At 37.2% G+C, this 22927-nt stretch overlaps 1 protein-coding gene across 1 annotated transcript in view; it reads left to right on the forward strand.

Annotated features, from left to right (window-relative positions):
* The window catches only part of USP34 (ubiquitin specific peptidase 34), a 216415-nt gene that overhangs the window by 9772 nt on the left and 183716 nt on the right, over positions 1-22927 (forward strand). The window contains exon 2 of the mRNA XM_069494805.1: positions 19323-19410. Coding sequence (XP_069350906.1) covers positions 19323-19410 — 88 coding nt within the window. The remainder of the gene's footprint in view (positions 1-19322; positions 19411-22927) is intronic.

Genomic DNA, 22927 nt, shown 5'->3' on the forward strand with positions numbered 1-22927 from the left:
TTCTGTGCATCCATCATTGGAGTAATACACATTCTACCCACCCAGCAACCTCCCATCATCCATTCCCCTCCCACCTATTCAACCTTCTGATTCTCCATTGTCCATCATTCCATACTGCTACCATGTGTACATACATGTTATTTAGCTCCTACTTACAAGTGAGAACATGCAGTATTTGTCTTTCTGTGTCTGAGTTGTCTCACTTAAGGTAGCCTTCAGTTCCATCCATGTTGCTGCAAAAGACAGGATTTCATTCTTTTTTATGAGTGAATAGTATTGCATTGTGTATATATACCACATTTTCTTTATCCAGTCCTTTGTTGAAGGACACTTAGGTTGATTCTATAGCTTTGCTCTTGTGAATAGTGCTTCAGTAAACATACAAGTGCAGTTATCTTTTTTATGTCTTGATTTCTTTTCCTTTGTGTAGATACCCAGAAGTGGGATTGCTGGATCATATGGTAGTTCTATTTTTAGTTCTTTGTAAAATTTCCATACTGTTTTCCATAGAGGTTGCTCTAATTTACATTCCCACGAACAGTGTCTAAGAGTTCCCTTTTCTGGGTATTCTCACCAACATCTGTTATTTTTGTTTTTAATAACAGCCATTCTGATTGGTATAAGATGATAACTCATTTTAATTTGCATTTCTCTGATTAATGATGTTGAACATTTTTTCATGTGCTTGTTAGCCATTTGTCTTCTTTTGAAAAATCTCTATTTATATCTTTAGTTCTCTTTTTAATGGGGTTATTTGTGGGGTTTTTTGTTGTTGTTGTTTGAGTTGAGTTCCTTGTAAATTCTGGATATTAGTCCTCTGTTACATGTATAGTTTGCAAATATTTTCTCCCATTCTGCAGGTTGTTCACTGTGTTGATTATTTCTTTTGCTGTACGGAAGCCTTGTAGTTTAATTTGGGAGGCTGAGATGGGAGGATCGCTTGAGGCCAGGAGTTTGAGACGAGCCTGGGCAGCATAGAAAGTTAAGTTCCATTCATCTAGTTTTGTTTCTGTTGCCTGTGCTTTTGAGGTCTTAGTCATGAATTCTTTGGCTAGATCAATGTCCAGAAGAGTTTTCCCTAGGTTTTCTTCTAGTATTCTTATAGTTTCAGGTCTTCCATTCAAGTCTTTAATCCATCTTGAGTGATTTTAAATATGGTGAGAGATAGGGTCCAGTTTCATTCTTCTGTAAATGGGATTGCCTTCTTGTTTGTTTCTCTTCTAGATTATTACTGGTTTGTAGAAATGCTACTGATTTCTGTATGTTGATTTTTGTATCATCAGACTTTACTGAATTCATATATCAAGTCTTAGAGTTTTTTGGTGGAGTCTTTAGGGTTTTCTAGATACAAGATCATATCATCAGCAAACAGGGATACTTTGACTTCCTCTTTTCCAATTTGGATGCCTTTCTTTTTCTCTTACCTGATTGTTCTCCCAAGGACTTCCTCTATTAACTTTAATTTCAGACTCATGAACCATTTTCTGATTGTTAAGAAAGGCTCATTAACCAACTAGGAATGTAGAGGAGTAGGAGCACTAAAGCTTAGATAAACTGAGATAAGAAAAATGCTTAAGACAATAGGGCTTTTGAAGTAAGAAGATAAATACAGTTATGTGTTGCTTAACAATGGAGATACCACCTGAGAAATGCATCCTTAGGTGATATCATTGTTGTGTGAACATCCTTACACAAACATAGATGGTATAGCCTACTACATACCTAGGCTGTATGGTATAGTCTCACTCTCAGGCTACAAACCTGTAAAGCATGTTACTGTACTGAATACCATAGGCAGTTGTAACACAACGATAGAGGAATAGTATCTAAACATAGAAAAGAGGCTGGGCATGGTGGCTCACGCCTGTAATCCCAGCACTCTGGGAGGCCAAGGTGGGAGGATTGCTTGAGTTCAGGAGTTTGAGATCAGCCTGAGAAAGAGCGAGGTCTCTACTAAAAATAAAAATAAATTAGATGAGCAACTAAAAATAGAAAAAAAAATTAGCTGGATGTGGTGGCACTTCCCTGTAGTTCCAGCTCCTGGGGAGAGTGAGGCAGGAGGGTTGCTTGAGCCCAGGAGTTTGAGGTTGCTGTGAGCTAAGGCTGATGCCACAGCACCATAGCCCGGGCAACGGAGTGAGACTCTGTGTCAAAACAAACAAATAAAAAACAGAAAAGTTACAGTACAAATACCGTATTGTAATCTTGCAGTCCCCAACCTCCAGCTGCAGAGCGTCCTCTCCCCCAAAATTGTCTTCCATGAAACTTGGGGGGGGGGGAATTAGGGAGGGCACAGTGGGAAGTGAGTGGCAGACAAAGTATTTACAACTGCTCCCTGTCTTTGGCATCACCACCTGAGCTCCGCACTGCCCGCCCCCGACCATCCATGGAAAAATTGTCTTCCATGAAACTGGTCCCTGGTGCCAAAAAGGTTGGGGGCTGCTGTTCTAAGGGGAGTTCTTTTTTTTTTTTTTTTTTTGAGACAGTCTCACCCTGTTGCCCAGGCTAGAGTGAGTGCCATGGCGTCAGCCTAGCTCACAGCAACCTCCAACTCCTGAGCTCAAGCGATCCTCCTGTCTCAGCCTCCCGAGTAGCTGGGACTACAGGCATGCGCCACCATGCCCGGCTAATTTTTTCTATATATATTTTTAGCTGTCCATATAATTTCTTTCTATTTTTAGTAGAGGTGGGGTCTCGCTCTTGCTCAGGCTGGTCTCGAACTCCTGAGCTCAAACGATCCGCCCACCTCGGCCTCCCAGAGTGCTAGGATTACAGGCGTGAGCCACCGCGCCCGGCCAGAAGGGGAGTTCTTAAATTAGCAAGGTAAACCATATATGAAGGAATTTAACCTTCAGATTTGTGAGGAAATAATGAGGGATTGCAAGTGGTATTTTATTAATAAAATCTCCAAATCTGGGCAGATTATATCCAGCGAAGGTGATAGAGCTTATTGTCATGTATGATTTTGAAGTTTTAGTTGTTAAGTTTTCAGAAGAGCAAAAATTGGCCAATATTGTCTAAGGTTGGTTTTCCCCCCTCATTTTGGGAACTATAAGAAAAATTTGCCACTATTAAATATCACTTAGGAAAGAATAAAAGGTTAGTAAAGGATCATCATAGAACTAATAAATAACTTCTCAGATTACACCGATCTCATTTTCTTCTTTGATCTAAGAACCAATGTGGCAAAACATTGAATCAAAGAAGAAAGTGAGATAGGAACCACCATTGTAGATGTGACATTTTTATTACATCAAGGTGTTTGACAGAATCTGATGCTATCCTTGTGGGAAAATGAAATTAAAAAAAAAAAAATCAACCTGGAGAGATATGACTGGTGGCAAACAAGCCACAGTATCTTGTCCTTCTTTCCTCTTCAAGATTTTCATTAATGGTCATGGTTTATAAATGGTTTATTTTTATTTTTATTTTTTTTGAGACAATCTCGCTCTCTTGTCCTGGCTAGAATGTAGTGGTGCCATCACAGCTCACTGCAACCTCAAACTCTTGGGCTCAAGCAGTCCTCCTCCTTCAGCCTCCTACAGGTGTGTGCTACCATGCCCAGCTAATTTTTTCTAGTTTTAGTACAGATGGGGTCTTGCTCTTGCTCAGGTTGGTCTCAAACTCCTGACCTCAAACTATCCTCTCACCTTGGCCTCCCAGAGTGTTAGGATTGTAGGTATGAGCAACCATATTTGGCCTATAAACTGTTTCTTAGAATGGGATTGTCCCTATTTCAACAGAGTGAGGAGGCCTGGAAACCTCTTCCCTTGTTTTAAAATTAAAAGCTTGGCAGGCGTGGTGACTTATGCCAGTAATCCCAGCACTTTGGGAGGCTGACTCGGAAGGATCACTTGAGGCCAGGAGTTTGAAACCAGCCTGTACAACATAGAGAGACCCTGTCTCTACAAAAAATTAAAAAAATTAGCTAGGCACATGGTGCTGTGTGCCTGTAGTTCCAGCTACTTGGGAAGCTGAGGTGGGAGTATCACTTGAGCCCAGGAATTCGAGGTTACAGCAAGCTATGACTGTGCCACTACACTCCAGCCTGGACGACAGAGTAAGACCCTGTCTCTTAAGAAAAAAAACAAAAATACAAAAAAACAGAAGCTCACTTTTGCCTATTTTATAGATTGGATTTCTGTGTAGGATTATTTTTGAAGAGAAAAGTATATAATGGTAGTTCCCCCTTATCTAAGGGGGATACGTTCATTCTGAGATCTCCAGTGGATACCTAAAACTGCAGATAGTAGTGAGCCCTATATACACTATATTTTTTTCCTTATTATTTTGAGAACTTTCACCTTTTCATTTAAAGGAAGCTTCTCTTTGGCATATCTGAATCGCTAGCATCACTATACCTGTGCTTTTGGGACATTATTAAGTAAAATAATGGTTACTTGAACAAAAGCACTGCAGTACTTTGGCAGTTGATCTGATAACCAGGATAGCTACTAAGTGGCTGATGGGTGGGCAGCATATACAGTGTGGCTATACTGGACAAAGGGATGATTCATGTCCCATGTGGGATGACACAAGATTTCATCACGTTACTCAGAACAGCATACAATGTAAAACTTACGAATTGTTTTGGACTGTGGTTGACTATAGGTTAATGAAACCACAGAAAGCAAAACTGAGGATGAGGGGAGGGGAAGACTGTAGTAGTTGACTTATAAATAAGCTTGAAAACCCTATCTCAAAAAAAAAAAAGATCTTGCTCTGTCACCCAGGGTGATATGCAGTGGCACAATCATAGCTCACTCTAACCTTGAACTCCTGGGCTCAGACAATCCTCCTGCCTCAGCCTCCTTAGTAGGGGGGACTACAAGTGTGCACCACCGTGCCTAGCTAATTTGTAAAATTTTTTTGTAGAGATGAGGTCTCTCTGTGTTGCTCAGGCTGGTCTCGAACTCCTGGGCTCCCGTCATCCTCCTTCCTCAACCTCCCAAAATGCTGGGATTACGGGTGTGAGCCACTACCCCTGGCCTCTCGTATCCTTATGTATCTGAGAATAAAATGTAATGGCAGGCTATTTTTAGTCTTTTGAATATGACACATATTTAACTAGTGTTTTTCTGTTAAAAAAAGTTATTCAAATATCCTTGAGTTAGAAATCTGGGTCATGTCCTGGGTCAAGAGATAAAAGTTTTTTTGAGTTCAAGAGATAAAATTTTTTTTGAGTTCTGATTGTCAGTTGCCCTCTGGAAAGGTTGTATTAATTTATATCCCAACAGTAGTATATGAGAGTGCCTGGTTTTTTTTTTTTGTTTTTTTTTTTTTTGGCATTAGATATTATGTTTTTAAAAATACATATGGCAGGGGGAAAAGAATACATTCACTATCCTAAACTGCAAGGAGTATTGCATTATTTGTATTGATGTATTTGGTTCCTGAATTTTAATAGTGAATAATCTTTGTTATTTAGAAAGATCTTTCCCACTGTGAGATCAGATATTCATTTAAATCTTTTTCTAGCTTTTATGAATTTGGTAAATTCAACTTTTTATCCATCTGGAATTTTTTTGGTGTAAAGTATGAAGTGGGATCTAACATTAATTTTTCTAAACTATGACTCAATGGTCTTAGCATATCTGAATAATTCCTCTTTCCATTGATTTGAAATGCCACCTCTGTCTTGTATAAAATTTATGAGTATATTCCTGGAGGTCTATTTTTAAGCTTTTTATTTAACTCATCATCTGGTTTTAATTTAGTCACTTTATAATTTTTCTTAGTACCTGCTACTGTTAAACCAAATAGCTGGTGAAAAGTTATTTATTCCTTAAGATGAAACCTTAGAATCCTTTTTTTCTCCACCTCCCCTCCAATTCTATTAGAATTTTTATTTTATTGAAATTGCCTTATGTTTATGAATGGAGCAAGAGTTGACATTTTACAGTATTGCTTCTTCCTCTTCAGGAAGCATACTGTATTTTTCCATTTTTATATAATATCTATGTTTTTCTGAAGTTTTGCACTTTTTTCCTCATATAGGTTCTGCAAATTTCTTCTACATTTTTTTAGGTATTTTTGTTTCTTGTTCCTACTATAAATGAGATCTTCAGATTATTATTTATTTTTTTGTAACAGCTATGTTGAACTACAGTTCATATACCTTACACCCCCATTTAAAGTATACAACTTAATGCCTTCCATTATACTCAGAGTTGTGCAGCTATCATCATAGTCAATTCATCACCTCAAAAGGAAACCCCACAGCATCCCTAAACTACTTCCCATCCCCCTGTCCCTAAGCAACTACCAGTCTACTTTCTGTATATATTTGCCTGTTCTGAACCTTTCACATAAATCTGTGGTCCCCAGTCCCCAGGCTGCAGACTGGTATTGGTCGGTGGCCTGTTAGGAACTGGGCTGCACAGCAGGAGGTGAGCAGTGGGCAATCGAGCTTCATCTGAATTTACAGCTGCTCCCCATCCCCCACATCACTGCCTGAGCTCCGCCTCCTCCCAACCCTGTCTGTGGAAAAATTGTCTTCCGTGAAACCCGTCCCTGGTGCTAAAAAGGTTGGGGACTGGTGATAAATGAAATGACAATATATGGTCTCCTGTAATTATTTTCTTTCAGTTAGCATAGTGCTTTCAGGGTTCATCCATTTTGTGGCACATGTCAGTACTTCATTCTTTTTTATGGCCGAGTAATATTCCTTGGCCACATTTTATATATGCCCACAGTTGATGGGCATTTGTTTCCACCTATGGCTGTATTCAGTAATGCTTGTTTGAATATTTGTGTACAAGTTTTTCTGTGGACCTATGTTTTCATTTTTCTAGGGTACATATCTATAATAGTGTAATTACTGGGTCAAATGGTAACTCAGTTTAACACATTGCCACACTAAAAATTTTTTTTCCCTGGGACTGTGGTATTTTATGACAAAAATAGAATAAAAACTTTGAAAACAAAAAGATCCTTTCTAATTTAATGAAAATTTTATTTTTTATTGTTTTTTGTTCATGAGTTGTATGCAACTTGAAAAATAGTTCATGTGGCTCCTAAGGTGAAGAAACGTGTGAGTTACATATGCTTCTTGAGGCCCCGGGCTCTAAACTAACATGAGTTAAATACAGCTCACATAACAGTTAATGTGTTAACTTTTTGAGGAGCTGCTAGACTGTCTTTTAAAAATACTGCGCTATTTTGTATTCCCATCCCTTATACAAGGGTTCTAATTTCTTATCCTCACCAACACCTGTTACTATCTTGCCTTTTAAAATTATATCTATTGAGGCCAGGTTGTGTCTCATGCCTGTAATCCTAGCACTCTGGGAGGCCAAGGTGGGAGGATAGCTTGAGCTCAGGAGTTTGAGAGTGGCCTTAACAAGAGTGAGACCCCGTCTCTACTAAAAATAGAAAAAATTAGCCGGATGCGGTGGCACATGCCTTAGTTCTGGCTACTTGGGAGGCTGGGGCAGTAGGATCACTTGAGCCCAGGAGTTCCGAGGTTGCTGTGAGCTAGGCTGATGCCATGGCACTCTAGCCCAGGCAACAGAGCGAGACTCTTGTATCCAAAAAAAAAAAATCAAAATTAAAATTACATCATCCTACTGTATAGTGGTTTTGATTTTGCATTTCTCTGATGAATCATGATGATGAACATCTTTTCATGTGCTTGTCGTTTGTGTATCATCTTTGGAGAAACACCTATTTAGATCCTTTGCCCGCTATTGGATTGTCTTTTTATTACTGAGTTGTAAGAGTTTTTTTATATATTCTAGATAAAAGTACATTGTCAGATACATGATTTGCAAATACATTCTCTCATGCAGTGGGTTGTCTTTTTATTTCTTGATAGTGTCCTTTGAAGCACAAAAGTTAATATTTATGAAGTTCAATTTATCTCTTTTGTTGCTTGTACTTTTGGTGTCATATCTGAAAATCTGTTGCCAAATCCAAGGTCATGAAAATTTACCCCTATCTTTTAAGAGTTTTGATAGTTTGACTCTTAAATTTAGGCCTTTGATCCATTTTGAGTTATTTTTATATATCATATAAGGAAAGGATACAACTTCCTTGTGCATGAGGCTATTTGTTCATCCCAGCACCATTTTTAGAAAAGACTGCTTTCCCCCATTGAATGGTCTTGGCAGCCTTTTTGAAAATCATGTGAGGCTGGCATGGTGGCTCACTCTTGTAATCCTAGCACTTTGGGAGACTGATTCGGGGGATCACTTGAGGCCAGGAGTTTGAGACCAGTGTGGACAATATAGTGAGATCCCCATCTCTACCAAAAAAAAAAAAAATCAATTGGCCATAGATACATAGGTTTATTTTTGGACTCAATTTTGTTCCATTGATCTATATGTCTATCGTTATGTCAGTACTACACTGTGTTCATTACTGTAGCTTTGTAGTGAAATTGGAAAATGTCAATTTCCTTTGTCCTTTTTCAAAATTATTTTCGGTATTCTGGGTCCCTTGAGTTTCCACATGAATTTTAGGATCAGCTTGTCAGTTTCTACAAAGAAGCCAGCTGAAATTCTGACACAGATGGTGGTGAATCTGTATATTAAGTTGAAGAATATTATCATCTTAACAATGTTAAGTCTCCTGATCCATGAATATAGGGTATCTTTCCAATTATTTAAGTTGTCTCTAACAGTTTCAACTATGTTGTATTTTATGGAGTATAAATTTTGCACTTATTAAATATATTCCTAAGAATTCTTTTTTTCCCTCCATAATTTAAAAAATTTTTTTGTAGAGATGGGGTCTTGCTCCTTTCTTGGCTTCCCAGAGTGTGGGGATTACAGGTGTGCGCTACCATTCCCAGGCAGAATTTTATTCTTTCTGATGCTATTGTAAATGAAATTGTTTTCTAAATTTGACTTTTGGATTGTTCATTGCTAATGTGTAGAAATGCAGTTGACTTTGTATATTCATCTTGTATCCTGCAACTTTGTTGAACTCATTCCCCTTTTTTGGTAGATTCCTTAGCATTTTCTATATACAATATCCTGTCATCTGTGAATAGTAACAGTTATACTTTCTTCTTCCAATTAGGATTCTTGTTTCTTCATAGATCCCCCTTTTTAATGAAATCTATATCTTCATTTGGCCCCATCAGTGATTTTTAGGGTATGATCTGTGAAATACTGGAGGTCCCAGAGAGCTTGTCAAAGGGTCTTCAAGACATTATTTTTAACTATGTTGACATTATCATTGATAATGCAAAGGCATGGTGTATAAAACTGCTGGCCACTTTGCATGAGACAAGGCAGTGGCACTAAGTAGTTACTGTATTCTTTGCTGCCAAACACATGCTGCTTAAAAAAATGTATATATCATGTCCTTAATAATGCAGTGAAAATTATTAATTTTATTAAATTTCAGACTTTGTGTACATGTCTTTTTAGTATCTGTGCTATGAAATGAAAAATTCATGTAAAGCATTTCTGGTGCATATTGCAGTAAGATGGTTGGTTGCCTTGGAAAAATGGGCATGTGATTGAGTTGTGACGTAGCTGGTTTTTTCATGAAACATCATTTCTCTTTGAAGGAATGATTGACTCACAAGGTTATGCAGATTTTTGATCTTTGACAGGCATTTTCTTAAAGCAAGCATGTTACTTCAAGGAAGTCTGATGTTAGTTGCCAACGATAAATTTTGAGCTTTCAACCAAAAATGAGAATTTTGGAAAACTTGTACCTGGCACTGTGAGCTTGACAGCTGCCCAATAGTTAGATTTTTCTGGTGAGATTGATGGGACTATTGATGATGTAATTTTGATACTGTGTAATGAAATGTGCTAACATTTGAAAGATCTGCATGACTTAGTCAACCAGTAATTTCCAAATCACCAATGCATGATGTTACAAAATTATGAGTGGGCAAAAGAGCTATTCATAGAGTAAGGTAGATCATGGGTTTTATTGTAACAGAATACTGATAATGATTTCAGTTTTCAGATTGCAGCTAATTTTAAAAAATTACCACTTATTGACTTTTGGTGTAATATCAATGAAGAAAATATCTAACATTACTTGACAAGGCTACTAAAATATTTCTACTTCCAACATCAGATCTTTTGAGGATGGGTTTTCTTTGTATACTTGAACCAAAATCATATATGGCCACAGAAAGAATCCAGAAGCAGAACTGTCTATTAAGCCAGACCTAGATTTTCAAAACTGTGTTAACTATTTTGCTTGTCTCACTGATTTTCTTTTTAGTGGAAAATATCTAATGAATTTATCATTTATAAGCTAACATATAAATATTTCTAAGTGTTAGTTCATAATACAGTAAATGTTGGTAGATATAAACCACCTGCACATAAGCTCTTTGAAGTCTTAAGTATTTAAGCGTGTAATAGGGAGTCTGGAAAACAAAAAGTTTGACAACTGCCGGGCTGCATAATCTTAAAATTTTCTCCTTCCTTACTCAGGGTTTTGTTACTTCAGTCCTTTAAGTGTGGAGATTACCCAAGGTTTAGTCCTTTGCTCTATATTTTATGAAGAAATGGAAGTAAGAATTCAATCTACTCTCATGACTTCACTTTTCATACAACTTTCAGAGTATATTTCTAGCCTGGACCAATTTTCCAAGCTTCAGTCCTATATCCTTGTTAGTGCTAGACATTTCTATGTAAGTATCCTGCTTTGTCATCAAATTCAACAAAAGGGAAATCAAATCCTTTATACTATTCTCATGTTTATTCTCTTTCTTGTTTCTTTACCCTGAATGTTGCTTTTGTGAATTTCTCACACTTAAATCTATAATATTTTAGTACTTCACTCCTTTCCAGACCTTTGAGTAATGCCTCTGGAACTTTACTGTGTAGATGAATCACCTGGGATCTTAGAGAACATGAAGATTCTTAGTCTGAGGTTTTGCATGAGAGTCTTCATTCTAACAAGCTTCCAGATGATGCTGATACTGTTGATCCTTGGAACACACTTTGAGTAGCAAGGCCTTAGAGTACTTTAATTTGGTTTACTCTATTCCGTGTTTTTGTTGTAGTGTATTTTAATTCTTTTTATTTGTAAGATAATATAAGACACTGATGTTGTTGTTGTTGTTGTTTTGAGACAGAGTCTTGCTGTGTTGCCCGGGCTAGAGTGCCATGGCGTCAGCCTAGCTCACAGCAACCTCAAACTCCTGGGCTCAAGCAGTTCCCTCTGCCTCAGCCTCCCGAGTAGCTGTGACTTACAGGCATGTGCCACCATGCCCAGCTCATTTTTTTCTATATATATATTTAGCTGTCCAGATCATTTCTTTCTATTTTTTTAATAGAGATGAGGTCTCGCTCTTGCTCAAGCTGGTCTCGAACTTCTGACCTCAAGCAATCCTCCCACCTCGGCCTCCCAGAGTGCTGGCATTATAGGTGTGAACCACCGTGCCCTGCCTGTTGTTGTTTTATATAGTTAATTTAGATTTACCCCCATTTACTCTGTTGCTCTTTCTTCTTTTTTGCTTCTCTGGCCTTTAATCTGGGATCATTTTTCTTTTAACATTTCCTTAGTGTGGTTCTGCTGTTGACAATTTTTTCCAGTGTTTGCTTGTTTTCTAAAATAGAAATAAAGTATATTTTCAGACAAGCAAACACTGAAATGGGATATTGACTTACAATTTGCCTGTTACTAATGCGTCTTCCAGCAAGTCATTCTATTGTCCCTGGCTCCTGTTGTTTCTACTGAGAAGTCTGCCATCAGTTTTACTATTGCTTCTTTGAAGATAACTTTTTTTCTCATCTGCTTAGTTTTAAGATTTTGCCTTTGTTTTTGGTCTTCAGCAGTTTTACTATGATGTGTTTACATCTGTTTTTGTATTTTTCTTGGGATTCATAGTGCTCCTTGAATCTGGTTTTAGTTTTTTAAAGTTTGTTTTGGAAGTACTTAGCCATTATTTCTACATGTGTAGTTCCTGCCCCATTCTTTCTTTCCTCACTTATGCCTTTTTATCATCTTCCTTGTTTCTTTTGCTTTCTTCTATATTTTCCATCCTTTAGTCTTTTGTATCTCCATACTTGAGTCTGGATGTTTTCTTTGACCCATCTTTCTTTCTCTAATCCTCTCTTAATCTTTGTGTAATCTGATATTAAAGCCATCTATTGATCTGTTTCAGATATTGTATGTTTTAATTTCTTAAACTTTTGATTCTTTTTTTAATAGTCTTCAGAACTTTGCTGAAATTCTTCACCTTATCTATTATCTTGAATGTCTTACTGTAGAGTTAGGTCTGATAACTAATATCCAATCTTCTGTTTTATTGTCTTCTTGTTTTCCCTCTCTGTGTTTTTGGTTATATGGTATGTGGTCTTGTTTTTTGGTATGCCTGGTCATTTTAAAACTTTATTATAGAAAAATTTAAACTTAAAGAGTCATGTGTAGAAGTGGGAAGGTTTGTGGGCACAAAACACTTACGTATCCATCACCCAGACAACATTTACCAACAAATGGGCAATTTTGTTTCATCTGTACCCTACCCATTCCCTCTCCCTCACTCACTGAATTATTCTGAAGCTAATCTAGATATTTTATGTTATCTGTAGCTATTTCAATATAGTTTTCTTGGTTTTTTGTTTTTTAGAGGCAGGGTCTTGCTCTGTTGCCCAGGCTGGAGTTCAGTGGTGTCAGCACAGCTCACAATAGCCTTGAACTGAAGGCTCAAGTGATCTTCCCATCTCAGCCTCCTGAGTAGCTAGGACTGCAGGTGTGTGCCACCATTGCCAGGCTAAAATTTACATTTTTTTTAGTAGAGACGTGGTCTTGCTATGTTGCCCAGGCTGGTCTCGAGCTACTGGCCTCAAGCAATCCTCCCGCTTTGGCCTCTCAAAGTGCTGGGATTACAAGCATCAATATAGTTCTTTAAAAGACAAATACTTTTAAATATATAATCACAGGATAATGATCACAAGTAAAAAATTAAGAGTAATTTCTCTTTTTAAACTATTTTTTAAATTTAAATTTTATTTTATTTTATTTGTTTAGAGATGGGGCATTGCTATTGTTGCCCAGGCTGGTCTCGAACTCCTGGGCTGAAGCCATTCACCTGCCTGAGCCTCCTGAGTAGCTGGGACTACAGGCATGTGCCACCACACCTGGCTTAGTTTTGATTTGTATAATAAGTTTTGAAATCAGGGAAGTTGTGAGTCCTAATTTGTCTTTGCTTTTCTTTTTTTTTTTTGAGGCAGAGTCCTGCTCTGTCACCCTGGCTAGAGTCCTGTGGCGTCAGCCTAGCTCACAGCAACCTCAAACTCCTGGGCTCAGGCGATCCTACTGCCTCAGCCTCCCGAGTAGCTGGGACTACAGGCATGTGCCACCATGCCCGGCTCATTTTTTTTTTTAATATATTTTCGGTTGTCCAGCTAATTCCTTTCTATTTTTTTTTTTTAGTAGAGACGGGGTCTCACTCTTGCTCAGGCTGGTCTTGAACTTCTGAGCTCAAACGATCCTCCCGCCTCCGCCTCCCAGAATGCTAGGATTACAGGCGTGAGCCACTGTGCCCAGCCCTAATTTGTCTTTTCTAAAGATTGTTTTGGTTTTTCAGGGTCACTTGAGATTCTGTATGAATTTTAGGGTGGATTTTTCTATTTCTGCAAAAAAGTTGTTGGGATTTTGATAGGGATTGTTTTCACTCTGTTAGATCACTTTGGGTAGTGTTGATATTTAACAATATTAAGTCTTCCAATCCATGAACATGGGATTTTCCTTTTCTGATTGTTCATTGCTAGGGTATAGAAATGCATCTGATTTTTGTATTTTGATTTGTATCCTGCAACTTTGTTGAAATCATTTATTCTAACAGTTCTTTTTGTGGAATCGTTAGGTTTTCCTGTGGGTTCATGTGGTCTATGAAGAGAGGTAATTTTACTTCTTTTCTTTATCATGCCAAATTGCTGTGACTAGAATTTCAAGTGCTATGTTAATAGAAGTTGTGAAAGTGACCACTTTGTCTTGTTCCTGATCTTTGAGGAAAAGATTTCTTACAGTCTTTCACTATTGACTGTGATGTTAGCTGTGCATCTGGCTCTGATAAGATGTTCTTCCCTTAACTTTCTGGTTCTGGGATGGATGTAATGCAATGAGTTGGAAAGTTTTTGTTGTTTCGGAATTAAGCTGCTGTGGACCTCTGATGAAGATGAGTGTCTTATTACACATATGCTTTTTTCTGAATGTGTGCCCTTTGTGCTTTGTGTTAGAGAAGGATATTATGGTTGTAGCTTGTTGTGTACTGTGGTCCCTTTTCCTTGCTGAAATCAGACAATTAAAGAGCTTATTTTCAGTGGTTACTTCATCTTATCTCCCCACTATATCTTATTCTGTCCAGGTTGCTAGATTTTGTTGTCAGGGTCTTCTACCTGCTGGCAGTGTCTTTGGCATTCAGACCCTCAGGTGTGATCTAGGTCCCAAAAGCTTGGTCTTCAGAATAGGTGCTAATAACTGTTTTTTTGTCATACACTTTTGCCCTGTGCTTTCTCCTTCTTTCCCTGGTCAAGAGAATTTTTTTCACTCCTCCTGGGCTAGTCTTTACTATCAGAGAGGACTCTTCCAACCTTCTGTTTGGGCTACCAGCATTGCTGGAGCTGAGAGTAGAGGAAGAGTGCCATAAGTCTCAATATTGAGTATATAATTTGATCAAGTACAAGACATGTTTTTTTAAAACATAAATTAACTTCATACACAGTTGGTAAATAGGGGAAAGATTTTGGTATAATGGGACATCTTACTGGTTCATATGGGATTGCCCCCCTTGCATTAATGTTTACAGTGATCCTGACAAGCTTTCTTGGGATTAAAGAGAAGACCCTAGATTGCTATAAAAAACAGTAAAAAAGCTGAAAGTCCTCAGAAATGCCTTCTTGTACATTTAATGATTGGTTTGATGGCTGCAAGGACCCTTAATGTTTTCTCCTTGGTAAAGCTATGTGAAGAAGTTGAAAAAGGTGAAAGGCATTAAAATGATGGATTCATGAGAATGGTTATTTTTAATTTTAGTTCTTTGGGAAGCAGTCTTTTAATTAGAACTGAATGTTCTCAAGCATCTTCATATCAAAAAAGGAAGCATGAACCTCATGGTCTAGAGCTGCAGGTTTGATTGACACTGGTTAGGTACAAGTGCCAGTAGAGATTTAACGGTGCTAGCATTTGTTTATTTTAAATCAGATTAGTTATTTATTTTATCAGTGCCCTGGGTGTAAAGTTTCATAGGTTTTGAGTAGTCAGCTTCTAACTGTGTTTTACTGTTACCTCATCGTTCATTAGTGTAAAATTTTGTGTAACAGGCTGCTAAAGAATGCTTATGTGACATAGTAGGAAATGCCAATTACATAGACATTTACATATTTTCAATATGATACTCCTGGCTTTCAGCTGCAGGATTTTCTGAAGACCAGATATTTATGGCTCAGCATTTCCAAAGAGAAAACATAATCTTTTGGGAAGAGTGTGTGTGCAGGGGAGAGGGGAGGGGAGGAATGGAAGAGAGAGTCTAACTGCTTTTTAATAAGCTTTAATCTTTTTTGTCTGCACCTGTATTTCTGTACTCAGTGCTTTCCAATTCTTGAGCTTTTCTGAGGTTTCATGGGACAAAATTAGCCTGCTTCTCTTCCCTATTATCAGCCTGTTTTTTCAGCTTGATTTAGTTTACTAAGTCTGGTACAATTTTCTCCCAAAATTTACTTGTTTTTGCCCTTACAGATTTATGTTTTATTTTCTCCTGTCATTTTAGTGGGGTTTTGGAAGAGAGTGGAGGCAAAAGGGTATGTTGATTTTTGGTATATTTAACTGGAAAAATTTAGTTATGAAAAAGGTCAGACCTATAGAAAAACCCCAAGATACCCATGTATCTGCCAGATTTAATAGATGTTAACATTTTATTTTGGCTTTTTAAAAATAAATAATAATTGGCTGATGTAGCTAAAAGCACATCCTCTATTCTCTTCATCCTTTCCCCCAGATGTAACCATTCTTTTGATGTTGGTTTGTATCATCAGTGTATTTGTGCTATAACTGTAGGTGAGTCTACAGCAAATACATAGTGGGGGTGTGTGTGTATATGTGTAAAAAGTTAAATGATGTCATACTGTCATCTGTATCCTTTGGCAACTTGCCATTTTTATTCATTTTGAATTTATGCATTAGATATTTTGATACATAGAGATTCAGTTTATTAATTTAATTATCCATTTATCTTCTAATGGACAGTATTTCTCAGTTCACTCATCTCAGTCTGGGTTCTTTCTCCATCACTCTACTAAAAGTAGTCTTTTCTTATTTTTTAAAAAATATGTCCCCTTCCAGTTACATTTTTGATTTACATTATATTCTTTTTTTCTTTTTCTTCCCCCCCCCCAACAATCTTATAGGTGTATGCATTATATTCTTACAAACTACCCAGGAATAAGGGATACAAATGGTTTGTTATTTTAATCAATACTTCCTTTCTTCCTTCCTCTTCCCCTCCCTCCTTTTCTTCTCTTCTCTCCTTCCTTTCTTTTTCTTTATTTTGTTTCCCTCTCCCCTCCCCTTCCCTCTCTCTTTCCCTCCCCTCCCCTCCCCTTTCCTCTTTTGATACAGGGTCTCACTCTGTTGCCCAGGCTGGAGTGCCATAGTGCAGTCATAGCTCACTGCAGTATTTGAACTCCTGGGCTCAAGCAATCCTCCCACCTCAGCCTCTGGTGTAGCTGGGACTATAGGTGTACACCACCACGCCTGGCTATTTTTCTTTACCTTTTTTAGAGAGTCTCAGTATGTTGTCCATGCTGTTCTTGAACTCCTGGCCTCAAGTGACCCTCCTTCCTCAGCCTCCCGAGTTGCTGGGATTACAAGGGTGAGCCACTGTGCTCAGCCTTAAACTTTTAATGTCAGACCCCAAGTAGGTATAGTACAAAATTTGTTTGTAAAAAATAACTTTTGGATAATATGCTCTATTCCTTTTGTGTTTTGTTTTAATTTTAATTAAATAATGTGTATTTAAAAAGTCAAATGGATTTACAAGGCTTCTAACAAAAAACAGCAGTCTCTTGCTCTTGCCCTACCTTTCTCTCTTAGAGGTAATCACTTTCTATTTTATCTGATTTTCTCCTCAGCTTTTCACCTGCCTGTGTCTAAATAATGAGATTATATTTTTGTTTCTTGATACATGTTTTCCATAGTTAACTTCTAGGAAAGGTCTTTTGGTCTCTTGAATTCCTTCTGTGGAAGAGGATTAGTTCTTTTAGCCTTGTCACACTCTTCTAATTTTTTTTTTTTTGAATCAGTATCGTATATATGTTAGGATAATGTAAACATTGTTCACTCCTCAGCCAGGTAGTATACTGTAATTACACATTCCCTGATTTGTACAGTTTTTTTCATTCCTATAATTAGTAGTTGCCATGGTTATGTGTGTGTATGTTTATTTTCCATCTGCATCTAATTCCTCTGCAGTCTTGAGGTATTTAAAATTCTTTACTGTAAAAGAGTAAAAACTCTCCTCATTTAAATCAAATGTAAACTACATGTTTAGTCCCCCCACCTTGGAACTGTCTTACTTAGAGCTCTTTATTCTCTTGCTTCTATCTGAACTAGTGTTCTTAGGGTCTATATATAGTAATCATCCAAGGATTTCTGTTCATATCATCCTTGGGTTTTTCTTTAAACATGAACTTCTTTACCTAGAATGCTTTAATCTCTTTTTCTCTTTTTTAATGTGTAATTTCTTAACATTTCAGTCTTAGCTTAAAAATCTCCCCCCTCTGCCTGGCCTAGCATGGTGGTGCAAACCTGTAGTCCCAGCTATTTGGGAGGCTATAGTGTGCCTCCCAGGCACAGGAGGATCACTTCAGCTCAGGAGTTTGAGGCTCTGGTGTGCCATGGTCTTATTGTGAATCACCATTATGCTCCACTCGGGCAACATAGTGAAACCCTGTGTTTTAAAAACAAAAAATTTACCCCCTCAGAGAGTCTTCCTGACTCACCATTCTAAGGTGAGTTATCCTGTATTATTTGTTGCATGACACCCTATTTGGTTTCTTCTTGGCACTCATCATAATATGTATGCATATTTTTATCCACTTATTTACCTCTTTTTGTCCTTGCTCTTCGTCACTAGACTAAATTCCATGAGGTGGGGACTGTTGTTATTTCATTCACTACTAAATATCTAGTACCTAACATATAAAATGTTCAACAAATATAAATGAATATGTAAATGACGACTTCTAGACTTAACTGAAGTTAAATGCCATGAATTATGTGTCTTATTGGCCTTTATTTGTCCAGCATGGAGTTGGCAAAATGTGGCTCATGGGCCAAATCGGACCAGCTTCTTGTTTTTTAACTTGGTCATGTTCATTTGTTTACGTATTATCTATGACTGCTTGCATGGTACAAGAGCAGAATTGCGTAGTTGTGACAGAGAACATGTAAGGCCTTCAAAACCTAAAATATTTACTTTTCTTTGCAGAAAAATTGGCCGAGCCGACTTCTGATCTTGTATAATCAAACATTTTATATTAGAAAACTTAGCCGAGCTGTATATTTCTTTATACATACAATTTCTCTTCTCAATTTAACTTTAGATTCCTTACATACTGGTACAAAATGTCAACTTGTCAGTCAGGGTTCAGGAAATTGAAGAGAAAATTTAATCAAGGGAAATAATTGCACAGATCTTTAGTGTTTGAAGAGGGAACCTGGAAGAAACCCAGAGATGATGATAACTGCAGAAAGCAGCCAGTCTTCCCTAAGGCTGGTAAAACAAAGGAAAAGAGGGTTGTCAGAATCTAGTAACTTAAAGGAGGGCACTACAAAGGAAGCTATGACTTCAAGAAAGATACACTGCCTGGCTACTACTGCTGGTATCTCTGAGAGGAGTACCGTGAGACTAGTTCTTAGAATGTTAAGCTGGAGGCTGGAATCATTGTTGCTTCTGGGTGATGCTTTCAGATATAGCAAGCTGACAAGGCCTTGGTCTCTCCTCCTGCTCTCCAGTCCTCTTCTAGTGCCCTATAGGCACTGGAGGAAGATGATCTTAACAGGAAGCCAGCTGGAAATGAAAAATGTAGCTTGTAGGGTCCCAGCCCCAGCATCACAAAGCATGGAACAGAAGGGCAGATTTGGAGTTGAGAAAAAATACCAGAATGACTGGCAAAGTGCCCCCCTCCCAGTTACATCTGTCAAAAATCTATTCTTAAGCTCAAATTAGTCATTAATTAAATAAACTAAGACTTTTTTTTTTGGTGAAAGCAAAAGAATAATTATCTGAAATGTTTGCATTTGTAAGTGTAGGCTTTATTTTGAAGTATTGGCTCCAATATTAGTTTAGCATTATTTATTCGTAATTCTAAAAATTCTTTTTTTCTACTTTATTTCAGTATCAGATGTAGAAGGTGGTGATGGACTGCAGCTCAGAAAGGAACATACTCTCAAAATATTTGCTTATATTAATTCCTGGACACAGAGGTATGTATCTAGGTATTTTGAAGACTAATTTTGTGAGTTGTATTTGAAATTGCCATTCTTTGTCATGAAATTTTTCTTTTAGGATGTTGGATTGGATACCTTTAGTCATTAAGTGACAGTTTGTCAATATTTATTAAATCTTCTTACCTTCTCTTTACTCATGAAGTTGATTATGATTCTGTTTTTAAAACAGCATAAAAATCGATTACTTCCTTTCACCTTCTCCTTCATTATGGGAATGCTGAAATTCTGAAAAAATTATTTTGAAAGATTAAAGAATTTTTATGGCATAGCTGGAGGCTTGTAACAAACTTTATCATCGAAAAAATGAGTATGGTGCTAGGGGACTCATTGAAGCCACTTGCTGTTTGTTACTTTTCTATAATAATTATGTTTATTAGACTGATTTCTAAATAATACATACATTGAGAATATAGAGAATAAAACTCTGGGGGACACCATTGTTAATCTAATCAAAGTGTATAGCAAGGATTTGCAAATTGCTGTTTCTCGATGTGATTTTAACTGGTCATGGCTAATCCTTTTCCCCCCTTGAACAAACCAATGAAAATAATAATTTTTTAAATTTGTGTACCTATCCAATTTAAACTTTAGTCTTTCTAAAATTTTTATGGATGAGAATGTTTGAAGCGTTGTGTGCAGTGATTAATGAACATGTTAAGTGCAGCATTATGTAAATAAATGTTTTGAGGTACACAGTCCAGCTGATCATAGGAGTTTAGCAGAATAGTTTATAATTTCAAATAATATCCCTTTTTCTTTTATTTTTTCCTTCTCTCTTTCAAAAAAATTGGTAGATTCTTTTGTTCCAAAAGAATTAGTAGGTTTTTATTGAAAACTTGTGTACCATTATTATTGGCATTTCTTTTCTGAGTTTCAACCAGCTGAATTTTTTTTTCTTATTAAGCTTAGCAGTGGTGGTTATTTCTTTCATTATGGGTGGAATAGAAGAATGAATATAATACTAATATGTTTATTATTTAAAATTAACATAGTCTAAAGTGATTTGCTGAAAAATGTTGCATCTGAGTCATAAATTTGAATTTATTGTAACTACAGCTAGGTGGCAAACATGTTACACTAGGAAAAAAGACACACATCTAATTTCAGGATCTGTGGGTGTGACACAATATAACGAAATCCAGAGAAATAAAATCATTTTCCTAAAGTCTCACCACTAGTTATTGGTAGAGTTGGGGTAGGAGTTGTATGTTCCCATTACTATCCACTTTTATTCTAGAGGCTTATTCTTAATCCCTATATTAAGAAGTTTTAAACTTGAGCCATAAATGAGAATGAAATGATAAAGGAAATTTTTTTTTTTTTTTCTTGAGACAGTCTCACTCTGTTGCCCGGGCTGGAGTGCTGTGGCGTCAGCCTAGCTCGCAGCAACCTCAAACTCCTGGGCTCAAACGATCCTCCTGCCTCAGCCTCCTGAGTAGCTGGGATTACCTGCACGTGCTACCATGCCCAGCTAATTTTTTCTATATATACTTTTAGTTGTCCAGCTAATTTCTTTCTATTTTTTTAGTAGAGACGGGATCTGGCTCTTATTCAGGCTGGTCTCGAACTCCTGAGCTCAAATGATCCTCCCGCCTCGGCCTTCCACAGTGCTAGGATTACAGGCGTGAGCCACCACGCCAGGTCAAGGAAATTTTGATATGTACAGTTTTAGGCAGTTATTCATTGGTTTCATCAGAATATGAAAGTGTTTGCCCTCAAACTGTTGAGAGCCACTGCTTTACCTCATGCTGCTCAAGAGTATAGTGATTGGCCGGGCATGGTGGCACATGCCTGTAGTCTCAGCTACTCAGGAGGCTAAAGCAGGAGGATCGCTTAAGCCCAGGAGTTTGAGGTTGGTGTGAGCTAGGCTGACGCCATGGCACTCTAGCCCAGGCAATAGAGCGAGACTCTGTCTCAAAAAAAAAAAAAAAGAAAAGATTTTACAAAAATGTGGTTTTACTATATGTATGTTTTATAATCTGATCTTTAATGTACAGTTTACTGTGGTTTCTCCATGTCATCAGATATCATGTATGTCTTCATCTGTCATTGCTGTGTAATAGTTCATACAGCTCCAACTCCTTTTGTCTGTAAAATTAGAGAAGTTAGTTACACGTGTTGGTTTAACAGATTATCATCACTTTATTAACGTTGCCTTAGTGATTAGGACTGGAATAGGAGGGAAACTGATTCAGAGAATGAGGAGAAAAAAGAATTGGAGAATAAATTGAAGACTATAAATTAGGGAAAGAGCATCGAAGGATCTGAAATGAATATGGTGTGTGACAAAAGCACTGATACCACAAGGCATAGTTCTTCATGTAGAAAGCATTGCTAATTTTTTGTTTGTTTTGTTTTTTACTTGTTTTAAGCTTATTACAAAAGGAGCTTAGGTATATATATCTTGTAATTTCCACATTCTTTAGCAGGCATTCAGAGCTCTTTGCTGTCTCCTGCCTATCTACTTTTTAACTTGATTTCAGCATTTCTCCCCTGTATGAACTCTGGTTGCCAGCCCAGTTGAGGTTCTATCAGATCTTTGTATTTTCAGGCTAAAAATATTACCTTTTATACTTGTCATTTGTGCTTAATGTTTGAAGCTGTTGCTTTTATGTTTTCATTGTTTTTATAAATTTTAGTTTTTTAGAACAGTTTTAGAGGCTATTGCTTTCGAATAGGTTAATGTGTGTGCTCCACTGTTTAAGGCTCTGCGTTTTATTTTGGCATCAAGAAATTTGTTTGACCAGTAGGATACTGATATTCACCACTATTTAAAGTGTTGCTTTTCTACTTCATACATAAAACAATTTTTGGTGAGGTGGAATGCTGCGGAGTAGTAGTCCTTTCATGCTTTCAGCAGTACCAGGCTCGGGAAAATGATGTTAGACCCATTGGAATCTTTGTTGGTAAATGGAATTCTAGAACCCAGCTTGGGAATAATTTCATTTTTAAATGTAGGTTCCTCATGAATGTTTATTTAATATTAATTTTGTTAATTAAAGCTACATTATGCTAGGCATTTAGAAATTATCACTGCAGTTTTTAAAAAATGTAAGCACATTCCAGTCAGGTCGGCAGTATACAATTCTACTTAGATAAGGAAATCTTAACAGGCTGGAAATAACAGGATAGGCCTGAGAAGAAAATAGGATAAGCTCAGATAGTGGCAGGGTATGAATGCTATTGGTGTAGAGACAGGTAATATTTTAAAAAAATCAGTTGGTAAGAAAAGGCCTATAATAAGAAAATATGTCCGTTATCTCCTCAGCCTCCTGTTTTCAACTCTTTCAGATGTTGGTTTTAGTATTAACCTTTGTATTCTGAAATGCTGTTATACTGTTGTTGCTTCATCTATCAATTTTAGGTATAACTCATGAACTTCTTTTTAATGATATATAAGGATTTCATTCTTTTACCTTTCCCCACCCTCTCAGTATAGTTATATCAGTCCTAAGGGTAGTTTTAAAAATAAAAATATTGCTTAGTGATAAGC

The sequence above is a fragment of the Eulemur rufifrons genome, chromosome 19, assembly GCF_041146395.1.
Source record: "Eulemur rufifrons isolate Redbay chromosome 19, OSU_ERuf_1, whole genome shotgun sequence".
Classification (NCBI taxonomy): domain Eukaryota; kingdom Metazoa; phylum Chordata; class Mammalia; order Primates; family Lemuridae; genus Eulemur; species Eulemur rufifrons.